Source organism: Ruditapes philippinarum, unplaced genomic scaffold, assembly GCF_026571515.1.
Source record: "Ruditapes philippinarum isolate M1 unplaced genomic scaffold, ASM2657151v2 ctg1617_1_1_1_1, whole genome shotgun sequence".
Classification (NCBI taxonomy): domain Eukaryota; kingdom Metazoa; phylum Mollusca; class Bivalvia; order Venerida; family Veneridae; genus Ruditapes; species Ruditapes philippinarum.
The window spans coordinates 127,436-151,137 of record NW_026864487.1 but is presented as its reverse complement, the minus strand read 5'-3'; the positions used below and the strand labels follow the sequence as shown (position 1 = coordinate 151,137).

At 32.5% G+C, this 23,702-nt stretch overlaps 1 protein-coding gene and 1 long non-coding RNA gene across 2 annotated transcripts; one reads left to right on the top strand and one right to left on the bottom strand.

The window, feature by feature from the left end:
* Positions 1-1,900: 1,900 nt before the first annotated feature.
* Positions 1,901-5,730, bottom strand: LOC132725777 (E3 ubiquitin-protein ligase TRIM33-like). Its single transcript, XM_060710956.1, has 6 exons — positions 4,747-5,730; positions 4,543-4,562; positions 4,175-4,191; positions 3,625-3,772; positions 2,412-2,508; positions 1,901-2,170 (listed from the first exon to the last, which is right to left on the bottom strand). Exons 1-6 carry the CDS (start codon positions 5,594-5,596, stop codon positions 2,151-2,153), a joined length of 1,152 nt encoding a protein of 383 aa, XP_060566939.1. The 5' UTR covers positions 5,597-5,730; the 3' UTR covers positions 1,901-2,150.
* Positions 5,731-18,311: 12,581 nt separating this feature from the next.
* On the top strand, positions 18,312-23,304 carry LOC132725775 (uncharacterized). The gene is made up of 4 exons (XR_009625110.1): positions 18,312-18,939; positions 19,104-19,126; positions 19,354-19,370; positions 21,132-23,304. It is a non-coding gene; the product is annotated as an uncharacterized LOC132725775 (long non-coding RNA).
* Positions 23,305-23,702: the final 398 nt, after the last annotated feature.

Genomic DNA, 23,702 nt, shown 5'->3' with positions numbered 1-23,702 from the left:
AAATGAAAATAATTTAAGGAAATAATGAAGGATAATAAAGGCAAATAATTTTTGATATGTTTAAAGAGCATGAGATGTTATTGTGAGCTAAACGTACAAATGATATTAAGACTTTTAGCCGCTCTCTCATCTAAAACGAGATTCAATAGATCAAAAATTAGATATGAAAATTTGATCTTTTTGAAGATTAATGATCATGTAAACAGGATGTTTAAAAAGCGATGCCCGCCGTATTAACACATCTGCAGATATTTATAAATTTAAAATTTCATCATTTTCGTATTTAAATGTTGAATTCTGCTTAAGCCGGTGCTAAGGGGCGGTGACTGTAACTTGCAATTTCCATTACCGTCCATGAACAGACTCAATCAAAGCGAGCCTGCAACATTTTACAATTTTGCCATGTTGGGCTTTCTTAAGGGAATCTGTTTTTTCTCTGTTTCATTGCCACATCCGTGTTATTTGTGCCGTGCCGCGGCTGTAAAGGTTTCCCCGTACATTTAATCAATGATGTTATATTTTCTACCCTTGAAGATCGTTCAACACGACATTATTGTAGTGTATACATTGTAGGTGGTATTTTTAGTTTCTTGTATTTGGCCTTTTTCAACTTGGGTGGTTCCAGCATTCCTACTTGAATACAGTACATGTATAATCACTCTTAGGATATGTTGCCTGTTTTCTTAATCTGTCTTTTGACGTCTTGTCTGTGATATGCAGGCTTCATAACTTCAGATCCCCTTTCAAAATTCCATTTTATATAGTTCCGCCCATTGTTTTCTCGTTTAGGTCACATGCATTCTTTTACTTGGGGATCATACGCCGCTTTTCATGGAATGACTCTATTGTGTCACATTGAAGGTTCCATGATGACTGCCGTACGAACACATTTGTGGATATTTTCTAAATTCAAAACTTCACCATTTTCGTGTTTAAATGTTGAATTCTGCTTAAGCCGGTGCTAGGGGGTGTGGACGGTAACTTGCAATTTCAAGTACCGTCCATGAACAGGCTCAATCAAAGCGAGCCTGCAACATTTTGCAATTTTGCAATGTTGGGCTTTCTTAAGGGGTTTCTGTTTTTTTTTCTATTTCACTTCAAAACTTTTTCCAGGCTTAATAACTAACATGGACTTGTCGATGTTCCAATAAATCTTTTTCGAAGTTAATTTTTTTCAAAGAATTATCCAGACTTAATAGTGAATAGTGCAGATCACGATCTGACGGCGCTGGTCAAATAGATATAATATATAAAAACACTTAAGAACGCCAAAAACGGCAAAATTGAAAATGTTGCAAGGTCAAATAGACAGAATATATAAAAAAAAACTTATCCCTTAAGAACGCCGAAAACGGCAAAATTGAAAATGTTGAAAGGTCAAATAGACAGAATATATAAAAAAAAACTTATCCCTTAAGAACGCCGAAAACGGCAAAATTGAAAATGTTGAAAGGTCAAATCGACAGAATATATAAAAACACTTATCCCTTAAGAACGCCGAAAACGGCAAAATTGAAAATGTTGCAAGGTCAAAAAGACAGAATATATAAAAACATTTATCCCTTAAGAACGCCCAAAACGGCAAAATTGAAAATGTTGCAAGGTCAAATAGACAGAATATATAAAAACACTTATCCCTTAAGAACGCCGAAAACGGCAAAATTGAAAATGTTGAAAGATCAAATCGACAGAATATATAAAAACACTTATCCCTTAAGAACGACGAAAACGGCAAAATTGAAAATGTTGCAAGGTCAACTAGACAGAATATATAAAAACACTTATCCCTTAAGAACGCCGAAAACGGCAAAATTGAAGAGGTTGCAAGATCAATGTTTACAAAACACTAACCACGGTCATACCCATTCTGTCATGACCAATAAAGTAACAATAATTATAGTATGTTTTTCGCAAATTGATCGATAAGAATAATACATTTAGTTGGAAATATCATTAGGCAAACTTCAGGGACCTTTCCATTTTCTATTCTACACAATGCTCCCTTTCAGATTTAAAACACATTCATCATATAAGTCTTTAATCTAAGTCTTGCTCTGATGTATCTTTTTTGATTTCGTACATCTTGCCTCTAATCTGTCACTGAAACAGTTCATGCTGATCATAATTCTAAAACTTTCGATAGTTCATAGCTACTTTTTTGCGTTAAAATCTGAAATCGGGAAAAAATGTTCAAATCATTTGACATTCAGTAATGAAATAAAAACAATATACGCATACTGTTAAGATTCTAACACAGGTGGTAACAAAATCGTAAGCAGTAAATAAAGTTATCTTAAAATAAGAAGGTTTTACAAAAGAAAATACATATAAATGTGCGCTGATGTCTGTTATAAAACTATATTTTGTACAGTAGATAAAAAAGCTTATACATTTTTCGAGAATGTCCTTACCTTCTGGGCGGCAAAGAACTAGGATTGCTTTCTCAGATTCTTTTATTAAGGCAACTGCTTCGTGGTGAGATGCCTTAGTTACATCTTCGTTGTTTATCTATTAAAATAATTATCAAAAGATGAAAAATAAGTAACATCAGTCAGAAATATTATAAAAAAATAATTAATATTTCGCAATATGTCGAACATTTTTGAAAGTCCTGTGAAGTGGTGTTCATTCAGAAAGAGGCAAACTAGCAAATTTGAGATATTTCTATGAAAAATCATTCGAAGCATTTTCCGGTTATAAAAATCTCATTCTGTAAGTTTCTGAAAATAATTAAATTGTTTTATCTAATAGTATCTAGGTTATGTAAAGATATCGCTTGTTTGTATTAAATGTTATCTTTGAAATATGCGATAGGATTGTCCCTCTTTGTTTTTAATTATTTCTTTTTTCCCTTTTTTTGTTATGCATACATATCTTACTTTGAAATTCTATCACTGAAATTACTTTTCCACCTCCAAGTATCAGTTTGCAGCACAGTCTGATTTTTATTCAAAGAATCATCTGGTACGGAAAAACACGAAATGCAAAGTATTAATAGTTATAAACTCCTAACATTCGTTCATATTTAACCTTTTGTCCTTTATTATGTAAGATAGGTCTCGCTATGGGAAAGTTATAAGATTAAATCCAAGGAAGAGCGATACGAGACAGAACGTTTAACCGTTATGGGAATACTTTACCCGACAACATCACAGCACACAGGACTACCAAAAGGTACCCATTTGGGAACCGGAAAGAGTTACGGGGCTTTTCTAAAGGGTCCAGGATCTTGACAACATGGTTTTCATTTAAATATTTAAAAAAATATATATGAGTACTGAGGAGGCTTCGTCTTATAAGTTACGCGCTATTTTCAAAGTGAATCAGATGTCAAAATATCCATTCTAAAAAGAAGCCAATAAAAACAGTATAACATTCTTATTATCGTCAAGAATGCTCAATTTTCTCGTTGATTTATGAGTTCTTTCGCTTTATGATCTTATCTTAATACAATCTTTTACTTGATAATAACTACAATTATTTACTATACAACTGTTAAAAACCATTACGGTAATATCACCATTCTTTGAAAACTTGAGTTATAGTAAAAAAAGGTTTTGCAAAGTTTGGCTTTTTTTATTCCATTTAAATTAATATATTTTTTTTAATTATTTACGCACTTACCGAAATGATCTTATCTCCATGCAGTATCTTGTTAGAATTTGCAGCTGGTGTACCAGGTAAAATTTTACCTACAAAAAGCGGTTGATATTCATCACCTCCTTGTATTCTAAAACCAAGTACTCCAGAAGCTTTCTCTAGGATAACCGTTCTGAAATACATAAAAAATAAACAAGTTATCCATTAAACAGATTTTGTTTTGTTGCACTTAAAATCGGCAAATCTCTGTCTCCATTGACAAGATAACGGCAGTAACAAACATGTGACAAATATTTTATTAGACAATGTGAACATTTTGTTTGAAAATAAATCATACTGATATTTCCATTACGATACAAGCTTAACATAAATATGACTTAGATACTTTAACTCAGTGAAACAAACGACTAGTATCTAATTTTAATCAGCTGTGAAGTAGCCAATGACGTATAATAGGTCGCTCACATGACCTGCGCTTAAGACTGTACAATTTGTGGGCAATTAAATCTAATAATATTTTCAATTCATATTCTCAACAGTTTTTAAGAAGACAAAAAGAGACAAAGACACATACCTTGGGTTCCTGATACCCTAAAATAGATAAAGAAGAACTCAAAGTCAGTTCAAAATTTAAAAGAAGAGATCACATTCACTCCAAAGTTCTATGCCAATATTTCACAATTGTTTGAATTATTGTATAAGTATCTTTTTTTGTATAGTACCTTTACATTTAGTGTACAGTTACGAGCTATGTTTATCAATCTGATTAAAACCAGCTCCCAAAACGTACACTGTAGAAAAAGTATATCTGAATTTTACTTAGATTGCATTTTGTCAAGCTGTCATCATGTATCCATTTATGAAATAAATTTGACTTTCTAAAACCGCCAATAGGGGACTTAAATAATAATATAATCAATATTTTGTAAAATGCATGCTCACATATTTGTCCAGTTCATCATCTGAAAAACATAACGTATCTATTTATAAAATGAAACAAAATGAAATTTATGACAATATGAAGACATACTTAGAAATGCTTTGTCAATTATTTCCGAATAACGAGCGCTTAATGCGAAATGGTATTTGCGTGTCATTTAAATAATAAATAGGAATAATTTTGTGCAATTTAATCATTTTTCTTACCTAGACCTCTTTGAAATAAGTCACGTCCCTTGCATTTTTCAACTTCTTGTTCAATGTTTTCATTTTTCAGAAACCTATATTTTGTCCCAATAGTCCTTTTGCCAATTTCTATTAAGTCTTCTTCTATTTCCTTTAATCTCTTTCTTAAACATAAGGCCGTGACAAAGTTACCGGTTGGTTCATTTTTCTCTATGTCGGCCTTAGTTTTCATTGATGATAACTCATCTGTTATATTAGATACTTCTACCTTTAGCTTCCCTAATGCACTCAAGGTATCAGTTTTTATAAAACTGGCCTGTTTGCATGCATCAAATATGAGTTTGTCTATTTTTTCCAGTATCTCTTGCTTAAATCGCTCAGCATCACAAGTGAATTTTACATGTGTAGCTTTCATTTTGTCAATATTTCTATGTATTTCTTTCTCGTATTCTTTAATTTCGTTGCTGCAATTTTCTATTTCTTTAACAACCTCTTCTATATACTCATTTTCGTTCTGTCCCCTTGTCACATCTGATATATACAAAACTTCACATGTTTTATGCTCGTGTATTATGCATTCTCCGCAACCAACTATTTCGTGAGCTTCACAGTAGAAGTTTATTTTCTCTTCAACATGCTTTGGACATTTGTCTATCAATCCTACTGGCTTTATTTTTAAAGCAGATGGTGAACCACTATATGCATAGAGAAACACGTGGTTTCTGCAATGTTTGCCCTTCCGGTGATGTTGAAAACATTTACTGCACATATTCTCTTCACATTCTTTACAACATCCGTCAGCAGTAATGTCGTCTCCATCTTCTGCACACGGTTCACAAACAACACGTCCTTTTCGTCCAGATACTTCCATTTTAGTAGTTAAATTCTCAATGCTATAACGAAACTATAAATACTGTATTTAAAGCTTAAACACATACAACGCTTTACAAGTAAATAATTGAAATATCGATCGATAAATAGTGTACAGGTTAAGGCCTAGGTATTTATATAGACTTTATACAAACTATATTTATCATACTGTAAAGAGTTTCACCTATATTACCCTGGATTAAAACTACGGCGCCTCAACAGTGACAAAACTTTTTTGCACAATCACAACAAGAAAAAATATGGCAAACAAATATCCTTTAAATTGGACTAAATAAGGTATTAATACAGGTTCTAACACGACCCGCATTTTCCCTATTGAACATAGAAGAACCGAATGCTATATAGTCACTGTTTGACGTTCTATATTTAGACATGTGACGTAATCATTATACAAGTGACGTAACCACGCGCTGACAATAAGTACGGAAACAAATCAGGCGCAATTTTGCTTAATGTCAGGTACGGCAGCATTAATTTGTTGATGTCGTGTTAGAATCGAAATAATATATCCAAATCGGTTATTTTATCGCTGGATAACATCACTGTTTGTCGTTCGGATGCGCATTATTATATCACTCGGGCTACGTCCTCGTGATATAATTCCTCGCATCCGAACTCCAAACAGTGATGTTATTAAGCGATTAAATCACAGTTTGGGATATATTATTTCTTATTTTAATACACCTTTCTTTCGTGCATTCACATCGACGTATTTTAAACTCGAGCCCAAAGGCCGACTTATTTAATAAGTCAGATTTGTTTTTTATAATATAACTATCGCGTCCGTCATGGAATTAAGCTTTTTACATTGTGCCCTGAGTCACGCATATTAAAAACAGTGTAACAGCGGCGTATAGTCACAAGACTATATCTATTCCTGCATGTTTTCTTCTACGTTAATTAATACCTGAGAACCCTCAAATATTTTCATTTTAATAGGTAAGAGTACAATTTCCCGAGAGCAATTGAGGATAGGAAAGTAAGAATATCAAATGGAAAAACCTTTTTTCTGAAGTCCATTACGAGTGAGAAGTTTTTATTAGAGGTTTATACTTGTGCTGATATGTAGTTCATATTTCTAATAAATCAGGAGTGAATACATTTGAATCCTACCAAGAAAGTTGCATTTCTCAATGAGTTATTTTAAAGCTTTCAAGTCTGCCTTACTTTTTCTTAAAAACAGGTCAGACATTTCATTAGTTTATGCGAATTTATATAAATTCGATTGTGCTGAAAACTAGCTTATATAACAATCTTTAACCCCTTCCTCGAACCAACCAGTACTATGCAGGATATGTATATTTTTACGTTAACAACGGCATGCCAGTGACGGGAAATGAACACACGTGACCAACAATCATTAGAGCGTTCACCACTCGACCACACAGTCACGCATTTTACTAATATCACCATGGCATAGAACTTCTCCATCCGGTTAAATAATGAAGCATCATGTAAAAATCTACAAGAAAATTACCAACATCAATTGAAATTATTTAACAGCAACTGACAGAATATTTTTTCTAATATAAGGAAATATCGCGAAAATATTTATTTTATTTTTTATTATTATGTACATGTATATAAAATATTTTAAGATTTTGTATAATATGTGTCTTATCGATATCAACGATAAATATCAGATCAAATTCAATCATTTATATAATTACAACTTTTTTTAATTGTGCAAAATCATTTCAATTTTACCAAGGTTTGATATTCTGATGGTTACCATAGTCGACAAAATTTTTCACACGACTTGAAATACGGACGCATTAATTATCATGTTAAGGATATATTTTACTATCAAATTTACATATAATAAATATTTTTGTTTACTTTTTGTTAGTTGTACGGTTTAAAAAAAACATCGCAGATCTTACCACATCATTTAGAATTTTAGACTTTTCTTGAAATCAATAATTTGTTGTAATTTTATATAAAAATGCATAAACGTCTACCATGATTGTAGTTAATATCTAAAATTGGGATATTCGTAAAGGCGTTAAACTGAAGTAATGGCGCTATTTGGTTTTCGTAGTACAGTATGTCGATCCGTCTTAATGTGGAATGTATTATTTAAATATTTATATAGACCATATTTCAAAATCCATATCGATCGGATTACTTTATAATACAGTTGTTTACGCAAAGACAGTTTTATGGGATTTAACTTTACTTGTGTAATAGGACCGTATTTTGATAAAATATTTAGTTGTCAAATCTATACCATTCATTTGTCGTCCATTTTGGCTTCTTTCCCTAACGTTAATCTGTTAAAGTCCTCTTGATTGGCTCTTTCGGTTTAGATTTACATTTTTATTGGTCCACTTGATTAAAATAATTCGATTAGTTCAGAACTTGTTATGAGTAATTTTGACCAATCAATCTTATAGTTAAGCATTGTCATGACTACCAAAAGTGTATAAATACCGGGTGAATTTCTATATATCTTGTCTTGGGAGCTGGCCGACAGGTCAGTTCACTTCAAAGCTTTAGAGCTTTGGCACTCTTTCAAAACTTAATAGTTTTGACTCTCTTTGAAATCTATATGATTTGAGAATTTAGGCAAAACTTATTAATAAATACTTAGGAATTCTTTTTAAATAAATAACTAGTTGTTGGTAGATTCTGCTTAAATATATAGTCTTATTCATACTTTTGGTAAATAAATTATACGATTGTCGTTTAAATAAGTATATGATTATCGTTTGAATGAATCTCGTAATGTTTAAATTTATAAAATCTTGTGTTTTACTTTCTTAATAAGAGTAAATTAAAGGTAGCGTCCTACACCACCATCCTAGCCACTGGTTGGCAATTAAGAGTTCAGAGAACCTGGGTAAAGTGCCGTTTAAAGAGATATTTGTGATCACGTGTCGTCCGCATAGTAATTAGGCCATTTATATTTTAAGTCTGTCAAGAGCGCCACTGAGTGTTGGGCTCAAATCAGCTTGAACCACTGATAATAAACCGGCACTATTACATTGGTGCCTGACCATTGGATTTTTAATTGTCTATAACGCACCACTATTACATTGGTGCCGTGACCACTGAACTTTTCAATTGTTTGTAAATCAACTATTAATTTTTGCTGTAACAGCTGAATTTTTGATTTTTGTATAACGTAGAGCTTTTTATATTGAGATTTGTTTTTGGCGTACGTCTAGTATTTTATTTAATTTTTTGCTGTTTTTGTAACGGCATAGGGAATTTACATAGAGCTATGTAAAGTTTGGTTATATTTTAAAAATACAGTACTTATTCGGATTCATATATATAAAATACTCATTTTTCTAGTGTATTACGTTAGTATATCGTCTGCTAAATTCTACTTTACGCACGATAAGTCGTGTGGTATTTTTCACGTAACGGTTAATCGAGTAAATATTTCTAGGTGTATAGCGCGAGGTGTGTATATGCGTTTAAACCGGTTATAGGTTGGTGGTGTATAAAATAATGTATTGATTATAAACATAAATAAAATTGGAAATATAAAGTAAAGTAAATGTGAATTTAGGTGGACGCTCCTGTAAATAGGATATTAGATAAATTAAAATAGAAACATTTAAGGGTTTACTATAAAATTTAAAAACAAAAGTAAATTTAATTCTATAGGATTAATTATAAAATATAAACATATAGTTATACTAAAAGTTGTCAAAACTTTATCCAAGACCACTTGTAAAAATATTGTGTTAAAAAAAAAAAAAAAAAAAAAAAAAAAGCTCTAAGTAAGAGTATCATAAAGGTCTGTTTGTTGTTAAAGTTTAACTATTTAAATTGTATGAACAATAATATAACAAATTTTGAATTAAATGTGATTTAACTTTAAATTACGTCTTTCTATGGTTAAAAGTTGAAGTACAACTAAGATATAAAATCATTTTGTTTTACTTATAAGTGTTATCATTTAAGTATGGCTGAGGGAAATTTACCGATATATAATTCAGAAAGTAGATATGGTCAGTACCGTGTGATAGATACTTCGGGGTTCGATGCTCAGAATACGTCACGCACGAGAACTTTAACATTAAACACGCCTACATGTATTCCCGATATAAGTCTTTTCATGAAACGGAAGGACAAGTTAACACGCATTCTTCGCCTAGGTATAGGGAAATTTTCCATAATACTTCTTATAGGTCTGATTCATTTCTTGGTTCCCCTACTTTTAGACAAGAGTTTAGTACTCCGAAAGTAAGATTTAGTTCACACTCCCTACTGTTCGGGGTGATACAAATGAAGGATTATTACGTATTGGTGATAGTCATCGCTTACCTTGTATACAGGAAGTGCTCGAGATGACTTAGATACGTCTATCCCGGGGGTTAAAAAGGACTGATTTTGATAAAAAGCCAGTGCTTTCCCCTTTAAAAAACTGATTATACTGTTCCTAATGTGACAGTTAGACATTATAGCTATATGAAGAGTTCACCCTCTTTAGTGACAAAGCGTAACATTAGTAGCGTTACGTCACCGGTTTATGGTTAATACATGCCAGACACCAGTGCCTCATACTTTATCGAACCATTATTCGCAAAGTGTAGGTTTTTCCGAGTAATTTATCTCGAGGAAACGCATTTATGCCTAGAACTTTATAGTGCTCCGATGAACACTATGCACTCGGGTATTACAAATACTCGACCATCTTCGGTTATGAATATAAGTCCCGATCATTTCGATGGTACTACTAGTGAATGGTCCGATTATATTATTCATTTTGAGCAAGTATCCAACTGGAATAGTTGGGATGATCAACAAAAAGCATGCATGTTAACAATTAATTTGCGGGGGGAAGCACAGCGATTACTGTCTACATTACACCCTTCTCAACTTGCAAGTTATTCGGAAATTAAACGTGTGCTAACGCAAAGATTTAGTCCACATGAACGTGAAGTTGCCTTTCGCTGTGAATTCCGTAATCGGAAGAGAAGCAAGGGTGAATCCGTTTCGGACTATGGTTATGCACTACGCAGATTAGCTCAAAAAGCATTTCCTTTAATGCACAGTGATGCTTTAGAAACATGTATTATTGACCAATATATTCATGGATTGGGTCCTTTTGAATTAAGAAAGCACGTACAATTTACGCATCCTATTACTTTGGATCACGCAATTAGTGCTGCCGTAGAATTTATGTCATTACAGGGTTCAGTAGATAAAATGACAAAACCATTAGATGATGAAAGGGAGTTAACTCGTCCTTTGAATGCTATTTCGTCAACATCAGTTGCGTCCCTTAGACCTACAAATTTAAAGACTGATTGTAGTTTAGACGAATTAAAGCAAATGATGTCTTCTCTATTTGATCAAAAGTTTGAGCAAAAATTTCAAGAAATGACTGATTCTTACAACAAGAAAACATATGGAACTCAGTTTTAGGCCAAATAATCCCTCAAGATTTTATCAAAACACTGGTATTGATAGGCCTTCAATGAGACGCAGTAATAGCCCTATGCGTAACTATAGTAACGCGTACCCCCACTACCAAGGTGTAAATCATAAATATGGTTCTACTACAAACACCAATTATAACTCCCAGTCTAGAAATCATCAGAATATGACACAGGGAAATTCTTTTTATGAGAAAACCTAGCTTTAAAGACATACAGTGTACTTACTGTCATAAAAAAGGTCACATTGAGAGCCGTTGTTATGCTAAAAGAAATGCTTTGAATCAGGGAAACTAGGTCAGACTGAGGTTGAGGCCAAAACGTCAGTCAGTTCTCTCAATTGGTTAGGCCTATAGAATTTCAAAATGTACATATTAATAGTGAACCTCGTACACTTGTTTGTACTTCGTCTCAATCTAAGGTAGATAACATTCTTACCAAAGTTTCTTTTGCCAGAAATGACGTATAGTTCAAATTTGAATTATAAAAAGCAAAGCTAAAAACAGTGTATTCCAGAAATTATAGTTACACCCCCTCCAAATGATGTTAAAAATGACCAAAAGCTTATTTCTTTAGAAATTCCTAGTAAAATTGAGGGTCAAGAAGTAGTACAACCCAACCGGAAGTTATGGGTCATAAAGTATATCGTTCTCAAAACGAAAGTGAAAGTAGGCCTTTAGCTATCAAAACTGAAAGTTGTCAAAAATCTGTCATTTCAGACCCAAAACTTAATCAAACATAACTCTGGGAAAAGTGAATTAGTTTCAGAACTTAAAAATGTTGACAAAACTTCTTGTTATTATGTAAAAGTAGATTTAGGTTCTCTTAAAGGAGGAATGTTAATTGATACTGGAAGCCCAGTTTCTATTTTTGTCAAGTTCATGCTATAAAAGGCTTCAGAATAAACCCAAATTAGACTTTACAAATATACCATTATCAACTGCTGATGGGTCAAAATTACAGATAGCTGGGAAATGTGTATTAAACTTTGAAATAGAGCATATATCTTTTTCTTTTGAATTCATTGTCGCTGACATTGAAGAGAAAATTGGTATTTTGGGTATGGATTTTTTTTGTGAAATTTGATGTTTCTTTGAAAATTGCCAAACGCATTTTGAAAACTAAGCTGGGCAAAATACATTGTTATCACACAGTATGTTGTGCCAAATTACAAGAATCAGAGACAATTACAATCCCTGCTAGAGTAGAAATGACTATTAATGCAACCATAAATGGTAATTGCTTAAACAGATATAATATACTAGACCCTACTCACAAATTCATAGATAAGGGTATTTTTAGTGGCTCGATCTTTGATTGATACTGAAGAAAATAAGACAATTATATCAGTTATGAATATAAATGATCAGCCTGTGAATTTGAAACCAAACAGTGTCTTAGGCTCATTAACTGAAATTTCCGAAATTTTTCAGGATTATAAAAATTCTATTACTCAGTTAGATAACTTTAAAGACTGTGTTTTACCTACACATTTGGAGTCTGTTTTTAGGTCTGTTGGAAATAACCTAGATAAGGATCAGAAATCAAAGGTCAAGTCACTTTTAAACCTATTTTGAGGACATATTTGTGGGTCCAGATGGCAAGTTAGGCCAAACAAATATTGCTGAGCATTTTATTAACACTGGGGATTCAAAACCTGTGCAATGCAAGGCTAGGAGAATACCTATACATTTACAAGAATCTGTTAATTCTGAGATTGACAAAATGTTAGAACAAGATGTCATAGAACCGTGTACTTCCCCTTGGGTGTCAGGAATATGTTTAGTTAGGAAAAAAGATAACACAATAAGATTTTGTGTTGATCTTAGGGGTTTAAAACTCAGCAACTATATTTGATGCTTATCCTTTGCCTAGGATTGATGAAACATTAGACCATTTATCAAACAGCCATTATTATCACTTGTTAGATTTAGCCAGCGGTTACTGGCAACTTAAAATTAAATGAGTATGACTCACATAAAACAAGTTTCCGGATACCCGGGAAGGGACAATTTGCTTTTAAAGTTATGCCATTCGGTTTAAAAAATGCCCCTGCATCATTTCAGAGATTAATGGATGCTGTTCTTTGCGGCTTAGGTTTTGAGAGATGTTTAGTGTATCTAGATGATGTTTGTATTTTAGGGAAAACATTCAATGAAGCATTAGAAAATCTGTTCTTGGTATTCACAAGATTAAGACATGCTAACCTTAAATTAAAGGCAACTAAATGTAAACTGTTTCAAAAGGAAGTTATATTTTTAGGGCATAAAGTTTCTGCTAGTGGTATTACTTGTGACCCATCAAAAATAGAAAGTATACAAAATTGGCCTACCCCTACTAATAAGCATGAAGTTATGTCATGGCTAGGTATCTGTGGGTACTATAGGAAAATGATTCAAAAACTTTGCCGAAATCTCATTACCTCTAACGAGACTCACAAGAAAGAATGCTAAATTTAAATGGGATGAAAGTGAAAATGAGGCATTTGAGAAATTAAAAACTTGTCTTGTTAATCCTCCTATTTTGGCTTTTCCTGAGGAAAATGGTAGTCAATTTATTTTGGATACTGACGCAAGTGCTGATTCTATATCAGGAATAATTTCTCAAGTTCAAAATGGACAAGAAAAAGTATTGGCTTATGGCAGTAAAATTCTTAACCCCGCACAAAGAAATTATTGTACAACAAAAAGGGAGTTATTTGCTATAGTTCATTTCATACAACACTATAAACACTATCTTTTAGGGAAGAAATTTTTGGTTCGCTCAGATCATAAAAGTTTGACATATCTTCAAAAATTTAAGGAGCCTGAAGGAATTCTGGCACGTTGGATTAATATTCTTGGGGCCTATGAATTTGACATTGAATATAGGCAAGGTACAAAGCATTTAAATGCAGATAGTCTTTCTAGAAAAATAAAAAGGCCATGCAAAATAACTAATTGTCAGGAGTGTGTTAGTACTTTTCAAAAGTCAAAAATTATTGAAAATAACAAGTATGTTAACATAAACCCTATAGGTCAAGGTAATTCGCAATTACAATCTGACACGAATAAAAATCTTGAACCAAACTGGTTGTTTCATTGGTCCAGTAAAGAAATTACTAGAGTTTCAAATTAACGACTCTATAGTGTCTGAAATAATTAGGTTAAAACAAGAATATTTAACAAAGCCTAAAAAGTCAGAGCTATCAAATTTGCACTCAGATGTTATTAAATTATGGCAAAAATGGGAAACACTTGAAATCCGTAATAGTTTGTTGTATTACAAGAACTTTAATGATCATGAGTGTGTTTATCAATTAGTAGCCCCTGAGGAACTTAGAAATTATATTTTTAAGCAACTTCATGAACAGAGATATTCTGGCCATTTGGGACGAGATCGCACCTTAGAGTGCATTAAACGTAGATTTTACTGGCCTGGTATGGCTAATGATATAGCACTTTGGGTTCGCCAGTGTGAAAGTTGTGCAAAAGGTAAACCCGGACCAGGGAAAGGGAAATCTCATTTGAAACAAATTAAGGCTCATCGCCCTATGGAAATTTTAGCTATAGATATTCTGGGCCCTCTCCCTTTAACAAACCAGAATAATGAATATATTATAGTCTGTGGGTGTTACTTTACTAAATGGACAATGGCTTTTGCTGTTCCAAATCATACAGCTTATACTGTAGCGGATACCCTTATTACTCAGGTGTTTTTACAATATGGGTTTCCTGCTCAAATACATACAGATCAGGGGAGAGAATTCGAGTCCCAATTATTTTCAAGTTTATGTTCCTTATTAGAAATTGATAAGACTAGGACTTGTCCTTATAACCCGAAATCGGACGGGATGATTGAGCGCGCTAATAAGACTATAGTGCAGATGTTATCTCATTTTGTTTCCCTTAAAGAAAATCAAACAGACTGGGATGACCATCTGTGTTATGTCTTAGCAGCCTATCGTTCTACACAACATAAAAGTACGGGTTGTACCCCAAATTTACTTATGTTAGGGAGAGAGTTGGATTGTCCTATTGATTTAATGGTAGGACTTCCACTATATACTACAGAAGTAGAATGTCCAAATTGAATATGTTCAATGGGTGAAAACTTCTTTGAGACAATCATATGAATTTGCTTTTGACCAATTGAATATAGCTGCTAGTAGGCAGAAGAAGTACTATGAAAGAGATTTAAAACCTAGGGAATTTTTAAATGGAGACTGGGTTTGGAGATGGTATCCACCCTCTGTAAATAAAAAATTGAAACAAGGTTGGATAGGCCCATATCTCGTTTTGAGAAAAATTACATATTTGACTTATAAAATTCAGAAGTCTGAGGATTCTAATCCTATTGTGGTTCATGTAGATCACTTGAAAATTTATGAGGGAAAAATGCCTCCTAGCAATTGGTTAAAGGCAAATCAATATGTAAATTTGGAGTCTGGATCTCCTAATCAAATGTTATGTTCTGAAAATGAAAATACAAATGTTCAGATTAATTTCAGATGATGAAAAGAATAAAAACAAAGAAATTCCTTTTGTACCAAGGTCTAGGCGTGAAAGACAAATAAAACCCAGAGAAATATTATCAATGTAGGGTTTTTACTTAAGCACACGGTGCTTAATCATTTAGCTGTCAACAATTAAGACATAAGGCTTAATTATAGTACATAATCTGTAAATAAGTGGGTTCAGCAATTAAAGTTGCTTTTAGGAAATTAAATGATATCAATCATACTAGTTGATATAATTATATAATATGACATTTTTGTTGTATACATGTTTTTTTTTTAAAAATGATATATAAAATAAAAAAATATGTATACATTCATGATTAAGTATTTGTGTAATTAAAACTTAGATATATAATCTAAGATAAATATAATAGTCCTTACATGACCTAGAACTATGTAGAATGTAAATATTTCTAGTAAACTTTATTAAAATTAAAAGAAATATGAACACAGGATTGATTGTGTTATATTAAGATAATTGTGCTTAAAGAACTGTTACATATGTAAGAGTTAATGTTAGCAAATGTAAATATTAGGGTTTCAATGCTTAGTGTTAATCAAAATAGGAATATTTTCCTATGATTAAGAGTAATTTCATGAAGTATTGATTGATTGTTATTGTTTATGTACTATATACATGATATAATGATCATTTATTTGTTTTTTCAATATTTCAGTTTGTAATCAATTCTACAATACATTATCATTGATCAAGTATGGCTGATAGACCTGTATGGCCACGCCAGGGGGCATGCTGCCCAGTGCCAAGCTGCAGGACAGATACCTTTTTTACCAAGTATAATGACTTTGGGAAACATTGGTCGAACAGGCACATCTACATGAGGACAGTCTTTGTCTGTGTAACTTGTAAAAAAGTGTTGACACGAAAGTACGATGCTAAAAGACACAATTCTTCAGCCGGGAAAGCTCATGTTTGTTTGGAAGAGAGGGCAGTCAACCCTACATATCGTGATCCAGGCAATGCCAGGAAATTTGTTTACCCTGACTTGCAGGAACGGCAGAGAAGGTCTGAGGAGGATCAGAGACAGGCTGATCAGGAGAGAAGGAATAGAGAGGAGGAGGAATTGAGAAGGGTACAGGAAAGGGAGGAGCGAAAAGAAAGAGACAGACAGGAGAGACAGGCACGGGCACAGAATGAGATTTTGGACAACTGGTACGACAGGAATGTTGAGCTAGATTATCTGGATGATTGACAGTCTTAATGTGCATTCATAGCCTCAGTCATACTATATATATAATATTGTGATATTGTTGTTTTACATTTGTTATTATTTTTGGTTGTTATTTAAAGGATTGGATGTATAATCCTTGTTATTTTGTTAATAAAAGAGATTTATTGATAAATCATACATTTCAGGCTCAGACTTATTTTGTTTGTTAATATTTTTTCTGAATACAGTTCTGAACAAATTAAATCTTCATTGATAGAATTTAGATTGCTTGAATTAAATTTTTGGTGTTTACCTTTTACCGTAGAGTTTTGATATAATATTAATAGTTCGATATCTAGATCTACTTTTGGAATAAAGTACCTTTTTTCTAATTATTAGTAAGCTACTTTAATAATTAAATACTACCTTTAAATTTTTGTGGATATTCCTTTTATTTGTACCCACACGTCTTTTAATTAAGGAAGGAGGAATGTAATAGGACCGTATTTTGATAAAATATTTAGTTGTCAAATCTATACCATTCATTTGTCGTCCATTTTGGCTTCTTTCCCTAACGTTAATCTGTTTAAAGTCTCTTGATTGGCTCTTTCGGTTTAGATTTACATTTTTATTGGTCCACTTGATTAAAATAATTCGATTAGTTCAGAAACTTGTTTATGAGTAATTTTGACCAATCAATCTTATAGTTAAGCATTGTCATGACTACCAAAAGTGTATAAATACCGGGTGAATTTCTATATATCTTGTCTTGGGAGCTGGCCGACAGGTCAGTTCACTTCAAAGCTTTAGAGCTTTGGCACTCTTTCAAAACTTAATAGTTTTTGACTCTCTTTGAAATCTATATGATTTGAGAATTTAGGCAAAACTTATTAATAAATACTTAGGAATTCTTTTTAAATAAATAAACTAGTTGTTGGTAGATTCTGCTTTAAATATATAGTCTTATTCATACTTTTGGTAAATAAATTATACGATTGTCGTTTAAATAAGTATATGATTATTCGTTTGAATAAATCTCGTAATGTTAAATTTATAAAATCTTGTTGTTTTACTTTCTTAATAAGAGTAAATTAAAGGTAGCGTCCTACACCACCATCCTAGCCACTGGTTGGCAATTAAGAGTTCAGAGAACCTGGGTAAAGTGCCGTTTAAAGAGATATTTGTGATCACGTGTCGTCCGCATAGTAATTAGGCCATTTATATTTTAAGTCTGTCAAGAGCGCCACTGAGTGTTGGGCTCAAATCAGCTTGAACCACTGATAATAAACCGGCACTATTACACTTGTAAAAATTGTTTGCTAAAAGAATATTATATTAATTTAGTACATGTATTGAAATGGCTGTAGCGGAAGGTAATGTTTCTATTTATGAAAAATCTGAAAACGTTAAAGATATTATGTGTAAACCGTGCATTTTTGATGGAAATGTAACAGCAGCTAAAGGCCGCTGTAATGAATGTCAAGAGAACATGTGTACTGAGTGTTTTCAGCATCATCGGAGGGGAAAGATGTGTAGGAACCATACGTTTCTAGATACAGCTTGTATTGATGGTTCGTCGGCTGTGGACGAAGAATTAGGAGGTTTGCAAGAATATATGTCCGAAAGCATGATCAACAACCTTTGACGTTTTATTGCGCAACGCATCGAGTGATTGGCTGTAGAGACTGCATAATCTTCGAGCATAAAACATGTGAAGTATCATATATATCGGATAAGACGATGAGTTTAGATAATGTAGACAAAAATGAATACTTAGACGAAGCCATAAAAGAGATTGAAAAATGCAGCAACGAAATAAAAGAATACTAAAAGGAGATTAAAAACAAAACATGGACAGTACACACGCTACACATAAAACATTTACCAGAGACGCCGAGAGCTTTAGGAAAACGATAAAGGAAAAGATGGATTACCTGATTTTTGATGCTTGTGAAGAGGCAAACGATACAAAAACCGAGACTTTAAGATGTTTAGAGAAGCTAGAAGTAAATGCATCAAATATGAGAGAGAAGATCTATCTGCAATGAAAATGACAATGGAGATAGAGAAAAAATGATCCAATAAGGTTATTGGTCACGGCAATACGTTCGCGAAAAAAAATTGAAAGATATAAAGGAAACTTTTGCTAAATTTGAAAAAAGTAATAGAGCTAGAACATTTACGTTCATAAGACAGGAAACCATAGGAAATGTGATTGAAAGATGTAAGGGAATTGATTTAATTCAAAGAAGTCCAGGTAAAAAAATCTTATAATTCTGAACAATATCAATTAAGATGTCATAAATCGGTTCGAATTTGTAGCACTAAATTTTTCATTGACTTGAATCATGTTTTTTACGGCCTGTTTTTCAAGGGGTTTTTTTGTTGTTTTTTTTTAAAGATTCTTTCCTTCCATTCCAGTTGCCGAACATGACAAGCGAAACGTAAGTCCTTGAACACCTCTATGTTTAAGATGTTTGATTTTCTTTCCCCAATTTTTCTTTCAAGCATGTAAGTTATCAAAATGGCGTTAGCATAGTCGTTATATTAGATAAAGTTGGAAAGATCTTTATAAACATCACTCTAATTATAAAGTTAGAAAATTTAAGTTGTATTGTAATTTTTTCTACAGTTTGCTTAAAACAATTTAGTTATTTTATTTTTTTCACAGGTAAACAGAAAACCTAGGTATGTATTGTTGTCCTATTCCTTATTATTAAAAATATAGTTTGTCAACATTTTGTAAGACGCAATTGATTATAACAAATGCCAGTCAACCATATCAACAGCTATTCGCTGTTCAAAAAAGATATTAATATGCATTCATACAAATTCATTTATATTGTGAACTATTCAGCTTCCGTGTAATAGAAAGAGCATCGAAACACGAGGCTATCTGATTTGTACGAGGGGGCACAGCCCCCGAGTATTTATCAGATTGCGAGTGTTTTGATGTTATTTCTTTTTTGTATCATATGGTAATCAATGGACATGCTCTGGAGTGCGGGTAACTAATACCTGCACTCCAGTTAACGCACTGTGCATATATATGTACATGTGTATACGATGTAACTCTGACACATTTTCAACAGAAAGGTCGGCGATTATAGGATCAATTAGTGAAACATGTAACATAATAAATGTAACATAATATCATGCATGCATGCGTTTCTATATAAGTTATTAAATGAGTGTGTGTTTAATACTTAATTTATAGAACGAGTTGAATAAAATCATATTACGCGAGCCACTGGCGAGCATAATATTGTTTATTCAACGAGTTCAATAAATTAGGTATTGAATCTACACGAGTATCATATTCTATTTATCACATATATAAAATGAGAACGGTAAACTGTTAAAAAGAGTCATTTTTCATTGACGCGCCTATAGTGTAACGCTTACATTAGCGCGCTTTAACGCTCGTTTATATTATTAGTTATAAAGATTTTGACAGGTTATATGGCCCTATATAAACGGTTATTTGTAAATATAATCCCAGCCGCTAGGCGAAGGTTATATTGCAAACAACCCTTTATGCTCGTATACGGCCATATAACCTGTCAGAAATATCTATAACGAATTTATAATACAGCAAACACCTTTTTAAAGGAATAAAGCGAGATTTCTTTATAAATCGACAACAGTCGTGTATATTTAACTATATAAACGTCACGATTATCCAATAAAAAACGACATTATTATAAATAGCGCAATCGACATCACGTCAAAGTGTTATTACACTAAAATCGTTTTTATTGTAATGTCTTTATTACATTCCTGCGCCGGGGTTTATGTGATAAATCCTGTTATGCATTAACAGCAAAACATGTATAACGTGTATTTTTTAATTAACATTAAATAGCTACCATAAAAGAAATAAAAAAACCTATAGATTTCAATATGTACAGAATTCTAGTTCAGTCTATTCGGATGCTCGGTCTGTTACACATTGATTGTTTTTGTGTTGTTTTTTGGTGGTTGTTTTTTTTTTTTTTTTTTTTTGGGGGGGGGGGTGGAACAAAATAATTATTTTTCATTGGATTTCACGCCTAACAATTAAAATATATAAAAAATATTTAAAATGACAGAGAGATTTGTTTATCTTTCTATAATATTGCACGTTTATAACGTCGCTTTTCATTGGATAATGGACCTTTCCGGTGTTTACAGTTTTATGTAAACTGGCTAACTTGTTATCCAATCGCTACACTGAGATAATACATAGTCACTGGTTGACAGGGTTTGCACAAATGTTTGTGATACTGTTTGTGAGCAGCTGACCTAGCAATGAATGGAAAAGGTGTGGCTAAATGTTCCGCTACAAAAAACTGGAAAGGTCCATGACGTTTATATTATAAGTTATGTAAGATTTTTGACAGGTGATATGGCGTCAAAAATCTTTAAAAGTAACAATATAACATAATACATGTATGCTATATTTTTCAGAAATGTGATGGCTGATACGTGTGTAAGGCTTTGATAAAAGACAAAGAAAAGATGTATCTGCTTTGACATAAATATTTAATAAAGAACTTTATTCATTGATATCATGTGTTGAAATTACCTCTGCTGAATATTATTTTAAGCCTGGTTCAAAGGTGACATCAAAGCATTCACTAGTACACAGAAGATTAGCGCTCCCCAAAATTGCACGGTCGTGTCTGCAATTATACACGGATTACAGCTGATGGTCTTACTAAAACATTTAACATGAAAATGATAGTGTCAATGTCTTAAATAAACAATTTCAGATTTTCGAGTTTCCTTTAAAGAGAGATCTTCTAACGTAAACAATCCACACATTTACAAAGATTACTGGGCTGCACTTTGGAATGGTAAATGTAAAATATTCTGAGACAATTTTTTGAATTACTTTTATCAATGAAGCTGTTTCACTTCTATGTTCAAATTTCTGTTGAAAGCATTCAAAAAGTTTAATTATCATACAGACAAGTTTTTTACATTTTCATAACTTCAACAAATACCGTATCAAAAACATCATTATTTTTTTGCATATGTTTCATCTAAATAATTATCATACTCAAGATAAGACCTGTTTTTTTCCCCAAAACATCCGTTTGTAGAAAATGTTCAATGTTCTTAAGCACCAATCTTCGACTGTATAAGTACTAGTAATTATATGAAATCATTTTTGACATGCAATAAAAAGTTTATAATTGGTGTAGAAAATTGTCTCCTTATACAGTTAATACAGCTAGGCTTAACAGTACGTGGAGTCCGGACGAAAACAAAAGAATAGTGCGAGCTGCTGAACAACCTGCCTTCGATCTTCAATGTGTGCAGAGATTTCCGACAGCATTATAAGAAATTATAATAATAATAATAATAATAAATGATTGCATGTAAGGTTTATGTGTAGCTTTTGTATTAGATTTGTGCTTGAGCAAATCCATAAGTTCATCCAGCCTAGAAACTGCGAAATTGTCGGCTATAACATGTGAGGAGTGCGCAACAAATTTAAAACAATATTGATAGCTTAGTAAAACGCCTAATGATTATTTGATACATTGACTTTTAACAAATAGATCATGAGCAATAGAAAAATGCTTCATCATAATTTAATTGCATAGATCAATGAAAAATAAATGATTTGTTTTTTATTCAAGATGTAAATAGTTAATATTTTGGAATGTTATGATAAATTAAAGGACGGAACTTATAAAGAGATAGCTACAGTGACACAGATATGACAATTATGGGTTTTTTATTTATCTTGTACGCACGAGATACTATGTCGTGGCCAATAGTTACTAACTGGTGTGCAAGAGATAATTAAGTGGTGCGCACGAGAAACTATGTCGTGGTCAGGAGTTACTAAGTCGTGGGAACTAGATAATTAAGTGGTGCGCACGAGATGCTATGTCGTGGCCAGGAGTTACTAAGTCATGCACGTGAGATACTGTGTTGTGGCCTCGAGATACAAAGTCGTGGGAACGAAATGATTAAGTGATGCGCACGAGATACCATGTCGTTGCCACGAGTTATTTAGTCGTGCGCACGAGACAATTATGTCGTGCGCACGAGATAACTAACCAATCAGATAACAATATTTATATGATTTATTTCAGTTTACTAGAAATGTGCCATAGGACAACGCTGCCCCTACTTCACCCGTCTGTCACTGTGCAATATATAAAAGTTATTGATACGACAATGATTTTACATTTAGCGTCATTGTGACCCTGATTTGTGACCTAATGCCCTCAAAATTATTAGTTGTCACAGGTTAGATAAATCATGGCTTATTTCTTCTCAAGTTATTCATCAGACAAGGATTTTACATGAAGTGTCATGGTTTCTTTGACCTTTAACCTAAAAACATCAATGTATACCATCTACTGGCCATGGACAATGTCCCTACCAAATAAAATAAACCAGGGCTCATTCCTCCTCAAGGTTAATACGTACAAGCTGATCATCCCTATCAGAGGATGGTCCTCACAAAGGACCAGAACTTAATCAAGATTAAAGTCTAATCTATGTGCCTTTGATAGTGATCTCCTAATACGATCTTAAAGACATGTATCAAGCTTAAAGTGGATACCTTCAGTAGTTTCAAAGACAAATGTTGCATGTAAAACTTTAACCAGGATTTTGTTCAGTATAAAAGGTTCATATATATATATATTTATATATATATATATATATATATATATATATATATATATATATATATATATATATATATATATATATATATATATATATATATATATAAAATTATAATGTTTAAGAAATAACAAACTCTATATGTAAAATCGGTAGCGCTTTCAATGCTTTCTTTGCATATCTTCAGCCGAAACTTTAATAAACGTATAAACAAATGATCATCCCTATCAGAGGATGGTCCTCACAAATTTGTTTATATGTTTATTAAAGTTTCGGCTGAAGATATGCAAAGAAAGCATTGAAAGCGCTACCGATTTTACATATAGAGTTTGTTATTTCTTAAACATTATAATTTTATATATTTCAACACTGCACAAGGAACATTCA

Coding starts and splice junctions, on each gene's coding strand:
- LOC132725777 (XM_060710956.1), bottom strand. CDS start 5,596: ATGGAAGTATCTGGACGAAAAGGACGTGTTGTTTGTGAACCGTGTGCA. Junction 4,563..4,746: donor CTTATTTCAAAGAGGTCTAG/GTAAGAAAAATG, acceptor TATGTTTTTCAG/ATGATGAACTGGACAAATAT. Junction 2,171..2,411: donor AGTTCTTTGCCGCCCAGAAG/GTAAGGACATTC, acceptor TCCCGATTTCAG/ATTTTAACGCAAAAAAGTAG.